Source organism: Homalodisca vitripennis, chromosome 8 (genome assembly GCF_021130785.1).
Source record: "Homalodisca vitripennis isolate AUS2020 chromosome 8, UT_GWSS_2.1, whole genome shotgun sequence".
Taxonomy (NCBI): Eukaryota; Metazoa; Arthropoda; class Insecta; order Hemiptera; family Cicadellidae; genus Homalodisca; species Homalodisca vitripennis.
This window is the reverse complement of record NC_060214.1, coordinates 42830863-42839078: the sequence shown is the minus strand read 5'-3', so window position 1 is coordinate 42839078 and position 8216 is coordinate 42830863. Positions and strand designations below refer to the sequence as shown.

The window sequence follows — 8216 nt, the reverse complement described above, 5'->3', positions numbered from 1 at the left end:
GAAGATATTTGTAAAGGGGTTCTGAACTGGTACCTGAGTTGCTCAATGTCTTGATAACTGAAATCATTCAGCCTACTTGTACAAGACAAACATCCGAGAAAATCCAGAGGGCAAAACAAATTATGGAAAGGAAAAAAAACAGCAATATGTCACAGTATAATACGCGCTGCTCGTCCAAGATCGTTTTTATCCCCAGTCCAACTTGGAACGGGTGTTTTGTTACACAGAAAATTTGGTTCGAAGGTCTTGATTGACACCCTGCGCAATATGGGTGTTTGTGTACCTTACCAGGAAGTGTTGAGATATGAGAGATCCGTCACTTGCCAAGAGAACACAAGAATAGAGAACGGTTATGTGCAATTCGTGTTCGATAATGCTACTACAATGTTCACACACTAGATGGTCATAACACCTTCCACGGCATGGGTGGAATTGCTTGCATTACACCTAAAACAGCTCTTCAGGTTGAGGAAAATGTACCTCGAAAGAATGTTGCTGCTCAAGCTGTTGAAAACAAAGGCTTGTTTGACTTGCAAACTTACAAAGCCCCGGCTACATCTGGATATTCTGAAATAATCGCTACAAACCTTGCTTCCCTAGAAGACAAACCATCACTTTCATACAAAAATGGACGAACACTTAATATGTTTTGGTTGAGTGGCACCTGTTTAGAAGGTCCAGAAGAATGTAAACCTGGTTGGAGTGGCTGCATGGAAAAGCTTTATGCGAAGGAACAGTTCCAAACTTCGGCTGTAGTCCCTCTTCCATTTATCAACTTAGCTCCTTCAAATCCATCAACAATTTATACAGCTCTTCTTCAAGCTGCCAAACAAGGGGCTAGCAATGGTCAAACGATAACAATGGTGACTTTTGATCAGCCATTGTATGCTAAAGCTCGTGAAATAGTAGCCGCAGCATCTCATGACAGCCCGTTGAAGTCACTCTTCATTAGACTAGGAGGATTTCATTTGTTGATGTTCTTTTTGTCAGCGATTGGATTCATCATGGCAGGTAGTGGTTTGGAGGAGCTGTATAGTACTGTGTATGCTAAAAACAGTGTTCAACAAATGATGAACGGGAAAGCTTACTCTCGGGTCATTCGTGCTCTCTGCCTAGTCGAAGAAGCACTGATGACTGTATTTTTGAAAAATAATGAAACCCTAATAAGTGTAAATAAAGATGAGCTTAATAATGTCTATTCCAATTTCAAGCTTGGAAATGCCTCTTCTGAAGAGATTGCACAGTCAACCGTGGTAAAGAGCTTTGTAGAAATTTTTGAAAACCAGCTTAGGTGTTCAAATGAATCTGGACGAACACAAAAACTGTGGATTCAGTTCATAGAAATGGTTGAAATCGTTCGAATTTTTATAAGAGCAGAGAGGAGTGGGGACTTTCTCCTTCACCTTCATTGTGTCCATCAAATGCTTCCCATTTTCCATGCATCTGGTCACTTTAACTACGCTAAATCTGCACACGTTTACCTACAAGACTCGCTGGAACTTCTCAACACATTGCACCAAGAAAACGATTTAATTGTTAATTGTGGTTATTTCACCATCCGACGAACTGAAAAGTTCTGGAGTATGGAGTGATATGACCATAGAACAGGTTTTGATGAGGTCCTTAAAAAGCATTGGTGGATTGACTGGAGGTAGAGGAATCACAGCGACAACTATTGCCACTTGGATTAATTCCATGCCGACTTGTTCTCGGGTGTGCGAAGCAATGGAAGAGTTTGCAGGTGTTCGCAGCCTCTCTTCAGAGCAGCACGAGGAGCTACGAGATGCAAGGCAAAAAAGAAACAGTAAGGACTTGCAAACCTTCATTTCTTGGATTGAAGAACATAATCCGTTCTCTAAATCACCTGAACTCTCTTCCTTGTCAACAGGGGCTATAGGTGATGAAACTGTAAACTGCGATAAAGCATTTGAAATAGGAGCCATATCCATCAAAGCTATTGAAAACAAAACATTTAAAGAAATACACATGAAAATAAAGTTTGCTGTCAAGTCTCTAGCCTCTATAACGAAGTCGGTGAAAATTAACAACGACACGGTATGTGTAAATCACTCTCTTACATCGGATGGTGTGTACAGTAAGGAGTAATGAGAGATTAGAGGAAATTTTTCAGTTTGAACTCTGTGCATATCCTCCATCGCTGTTTGACGAATCTGGCTTGATGAGGAAGGGGAAAATCATCAATGGTGACGGTTTTGGTTTCAGATTCAAAAGAATCATCAAACATCGATGAAAGTGTCCTATATAATTGACGGAGGCCACCTCCTACATCGTGTTGTCTGGCAACAGCCTGCTACATTTAAACAGATTTGCGAGCAATATAGTGATTACGTATGTACTCATTATGGAAAAGCGACTGTTGTTTTTGATGGTTACGAACGAAGTAACACAAAGGATCAAGAACACCTACGAAGATCACGTTCCAACATTGTGGTCAAAGTAGAAGACTTAATCCATGTCAACATAAATCAAAATGAATTTTTAGCTAGTGCTAAAAACAAGATGGGTCTAATAACCCTCCTTTCATCGCACTTGCAACAATGTGGTTGCACAGTTCTTTAAGCATCGGGTGATCCTGACCTATTATTAGTTTTAACAGCTATTGATGAAGCGAAGAAAGATGTTCAAACGTGTGTTATTGGTGATGACACGGACCTATTAGTACTGTTGACTGTCCACGCACCTTCAGGGAATAAACTGAAAATGGTCGTACCTAAAAAAAGGAAATCACCAGGAAAAAGTGTACATTATTTCTGACATTCAGCAAGGCATTGGGGATATGAAAGATGTACTTCTGGTTACATACGCCTTCACAGGATGTGACACTGTGTCTGCTGTCTATAAGAAGGGAAAAATTGCACCTTATAGGAAAGTTCAAGCCAACAACGTTCTTCGTGAAAAACTTCTGGTCTTCAACAACCCCAAAGCCGACCCCAGTGCAGTGGCTAATGCAGGAAATTACTTCCTACTTGCAATGTTTGGAGCCAAGAACACTGAAGATCTAGATTGTCTCCGCTACCAGTCCTACTTGAAAGCGATTGCAAAGCAGCCTATACATGCATTACTGAAGTTGGATGCACTTCCCGCCACTTCAGGAGCGTCCAGACAGTATTCATTTAGGACCTACCACCAGGTACAACAGTGGCTGAATGAAGATAAGGATCCACTCGAGTGGGGTTGGAAGAAGATTGGCGACCACCTGACACCAATTACAACAGCACGTCCTGCAGCCCCCAGGAATTACTGTCCCTTATAATGTGTACTTGCAAAGATGAATGCGTTCGTAATTGTGAATGCAGATGGAGTGGTCTAAACTGCACTAGCATATGCAGCAATTGCTCAGGCCAAGCATGACAATAATAACATCTTAGACGACGAGCTAGAGGAGGAGGATAATGTGCTGGAGGATGAGTGAAGTTAATAAAGACATTGAACATTCCAAATTTGAAAGATATTTATGCTTAAGAAGTGAATTTATGTTGCATGTTCGTATAAAGTTCAGGGTGGGTTTCTCCGTACCACAGGTTTATATGGCCTAGGCCTGTGGAAACCTCTTTTTCCCTTAAAAAAGAGTGCCCCTTGATAAGGTGGTGAGGTTGTCGTTCCTTCAAGGGCTTATCACTAACATACCACCGGCTACTGAAATAGCAACATTCTTTTACGAAGCTTATTTTTTTTTAATATCAAAATTACGAAAAAGTTAACATTTACACCGTCTGTAACTCTTGAACCGTACAATTTAGAGTGATTATGAAAAGGACCATTCTTATTTAAAATTTAACGTAGCACATTTTTGTATATATCAATGTTTAGGATAAACCGCTTAGTTTTTGAAATATTTACGAAAAACTAAAAAACTAGTGATTTTTCAAATTCCCCCCCCTCACCACCAAACCCGACGCTCAAAATGGTGTAAATTTTTACCATAGAATAAGGGGACTATGTAGAACAATTTGGTGTTGGAGGAAAACTTTTACATTGGATGTTGAGGTTTAGGTCTAATTACACCGTACTATAAGTAGTTGGTCCCCAGGTTGTGTTAGAGAGAGCTTGTTATCTCTAACTTGGTCTGGAAAAAGGACACTTAAATACTAATAAAAATCTTTTTTATTCTTGAGATATCCTGTAGACAGGGCAATAGAAGACAGATTTTGACAGTTCTCGAAGGGCTTCTAAGAATCCAAAGAAACATACAGGATACAAGACTATCTTTATGTCTGTTTTGAGTAATATACTTTAGTAAAATCTGATTAATAAAAGATAGCTGTTAAATATGATGCTGGCAGTATATAGTGCACGGGAGGATGTGAAAGGAGTTTTCACCTTAACTGCGTAAGTAATGTTTCCGATGGAAAAGTTACACGGTCGACGAAAGATTGGAATTGTTCAGGGTGTAGGAACAAGTTTTCTTCGCACGGGAGTGTCTTCTACCACTTCATCATCGGACGTTCTTACAAAAGACTTTCTCGTCAAGGTTTTGGAAGAGTTTAAGAAGGAAGTTTTTTTCCGAAACGACTTCGTTTAAGAGCGAAATGAGGGAGATCTCGACGTCGCGTCGGTGCAGTATGTTTCTGATACACTTGATGCTTTGACTTTATTGATGGTAGAGATAAGAAGCAAGTTTGCCGAGTTGCAGAAAGAAAATATTTTGCTTAAAGCTAAGAATGAAACTCTGAGTAAGGAAATAAATTACTTACAAGAAAGAATGAAAACTTTGGAACACTACTCGCGTGTGAAAAACATAAAGATTAGTGGTCTACCGGTAACCAAGAATAAAAATGTGAGCGAGTTGGTGGCAGACTTGGGAGCAGCTCTGGGAGTGGAGATAAAGGAGACGGACGTCGGTGCAGCACACCGGATACCCTCCTTCAGGACTGACATTGAGCTGGTACTCATCGCCCAGTTCTCAACCAAGGGGATGAAGGAGCAGTGGATCACCAAGGCCCGCCAGAAGAAGAGTCTCACGGCCCGAGATGTCAACCAGCACTTCCCCATCCAGCGAGTCTACATCGACGACCACCTCTCGCCAGAGAATAAGCAATTCTTAGCGAAGCTCAAGCAGAAGGGACGTGATATCGGCTACAAGTTTGTCTGGTCTCGAGATGGCAAGTTTTTCGCGAGGAAAGCCGAAGGCGACCCTGTCAAGAAGATAGTTACGTATGAATACTTGGACAAACTCAAATAAATTAAGTAAGTTCTTTTTGATCAGTAAATTTTAGTTGTGCAATTTTTAAGTACATATACATTTTTTTCTTAAATCATTAAATTAATCAATTCAGTTAAAATAATTTTATTCTAAATGCAACAACAAAATTCTTTTAATATTTTTTGTACTATTCAAAATAGTGTCAGTCAAAATTTAATTTATGCAAATATAAGAAGTATTAGGCAAAATTTCAATAATTTTTTATTAGTTTTCAGCCAAATTAAAAATAAAATTAATTTTATTGTTCTGAGTGAAATTTGGATTGGCAGTGATGAGTTTGGTTTGTATAATATTCCTGGATATAATACTTTCTATTGTTGTAATAATAATTTTAGGTGCGGAGGTGTAATTTTCTATGTGTCAAATGATATTTGTGTGGTAAATTTAAATTTTAATCTAACGACTGCTGATGCTTAACTTTTAAAAATAAAACTTGATCATGTATTTTTTAACCTCATATATATAGACTACAACATTTTTCTGAGAATGATTTTATTGAAGAATTTACAAACAAACTAACATTAATTTCTAACAGTACCGTTTTCATTGGAGATATTAATTTAAATACATTAGAAAATACACAAAGTGTTCAAAGTTATTAAGTATGTTAAGTAGTAATGGCTTTGCACAGCTTATTGATGGTAATAATAGAATCACTGCTAATTCACAAACGTGTATAGACTATAATTTTGTCAGACACCGTGATTTAACAATTTTTAAAAGTGCCATTTTTGATGTTAATCTCACTGCCCATTGCATGTTAGGTTTAGCAATTACAGTTCCTAGTAATCAACATGTAAATATCACAGTGGTTAGACATGATTTTAATGTTATTGATTATGATGCATTTCTATCAAAACTGAGCGATATAAGCTAGGATTGATTATAAGATAGGATTGAAAATGTTAATGTATGTTTTAATGATTTTTTAAATATTTTATGTAATGCTATTAATTGTTGTAAAAAAATTAGGGTTACAATAAGTAAACTTGAGGAAGCAAAGATAGTTAGCCCCTGGATAAACACAAAGTTAATAAATAGTAAGCTAAATAGGAAAACAAAGTTATATAAAAAATATAAAACCAGTATATAGTAATATATCGCATACTTAATATATCGATAGGACAAACATTGTAACCTACAAAGGCCGGTCTGATTTATAAAACTAGACAAAATTGTAGCATGCTGTGCTGTCCCTAATGCTCATAATGATTTACGATCCACATACAGATTCTAGTATCCTTATAATAAGCTGGAATTAGAACAAAGCAGCACGTTTAAGGTTGGTAGTCCTGTTTCATACTTTATCATACAAATCGTCTCTCGTCACAGACAACTAATTGTGGCAATAAGTTCTAATATACCCGACACCGACCGTGTTCTTTAGGTTGTAAATGTGTTCTTGTTGGTATTTATCATAATGGTAACTTTTTGATGTTATTTGCTATATAAATCGACATTTGCTCGTGGAGGTAGTAAGCAGAGTGTCTCTTGTATAGTTTCTACAATCTTTTATGGAGAAATTTTAGTTGGACACGTAATAATTTGTCAAAAAATTCCTACATAATTAAAACCTGTAATGTAACCAATTGCGGCAATAAGTTATAATAAAACCAATACCGACCGTGCTCTTTGCGTTGAAATTTCATAACCTTGTTGGTATTTAGCTAAATAGTAGGTTTTGATGTTATTCGTTATATAAAGTCTACAGCTGTTGTGTCGGCTAATTAGCTTCTAGACTTAATCTATGGAGAAATTTCGTATAGATTCGTATAGATTTCGTAATAATTTGACTTACAACAAATGTCTTGTAACGTATTGGTTGCTAGTCCTGCAGAATTATTTGTTTCAGAGCATTAGGACTATAAAAACAAAGGTATAAATTTGATTGTCATACTTCGCATAACCTCATTTTCAAACAATATAGTAAATTCATGTCATTTATTATTATTTACGTATAAATCTGTATAATTATAACTTAATTTTATTTATATATGCAATGTTTATAACAGACAGTAACTACATTTGTTCATAATGATTGTTATTGCAATAAAATGTTTTATACCTAACTTTTTTTAACTATTATATCAAAACTTTAAAATAATAATAATAATTTAAAGATAAAAATTTTATTTAAAAATAATTTTTATTTATTTCTTTAGTTATTAGAATATTTAAAACCACATGAGTAACACGTTGACTGTGGCAGAGGGTTTATTGGGTGCTGTATAGTGAGATAAAACTCTAGTGAAGATTTTAAATATTTAACCAACAAACAGATGCCACAAATTAGCAAAAGGTCCTGCAGACTGAAACGAAAGGGTTCTCGCAAATAGGGATGGCCAGACGAACGGTTAATAATTTGAATTTTGTAGCAAATATCGACAGATTATTTTTATAATCTATATAAATCTAAATAACAATTATTAAGTCCGTAGAGCCTTTCTACCAAGAGCTTTTACACCGACTCGAACAACAAGATTCGTGTTAGAAAACGACACAACTGTTAAAAGAACTAATTTAGCTGGGAAGGATCTAGGTAATAACAACCTATCAACCAAAATCCGGCCATTGGAATTGCAATAGTATACAAAAATCAATGGTTATTAATAATTTTAGGCGAGGTTCTAAATCATCTTATACAGGTTTAAAGTGATCTTAAATACAATTTAAATATCAAATAAACCTCTTCATAAAGAAATTATTAGTTAACAATTTTATTTGGCTTTATTAAAATAATAGGTAATTTGGATTTATTCGTTGATAGAGTTGGTGATTCTCTGTATATATCATGTTTGCCCAAGAGTACCACCAAGCATTATTATTTTGGCGAATACAAAAATGCTATGAATTTATTATACTTGCGAAGAAACCTTAAACACACTTTACGGGTTCTACATATATATATATATATATATATATATATATATAAGATGTTTTGGGAACTGAAGGATTACTGCTAATTCCCAAGTCTTATCATATTCTTACTTCT

At 36.0% G+C, this 8216-nt stretch overlaps 1 protein-coding gene across 1 annotated transcript; it reads left to right on the top strand.

The window, feature by feature from the left end:
- The first annotated feature begins 4723 nt into the window (after positions 1-4723).
- LOC124368116 lies at positions 4724-5203 on the top strand. The gene has a single exon (XM_046825390.1). It carries the CDS (start codon positions 4724-4726, stop codon positions 5201-5203), a length of 480 nt encoding a protein of 159 aa, XP_046681346.1.
- The last annotated feature ends 3013 nt before the right edge of the window (positions 5204-8216 follow it).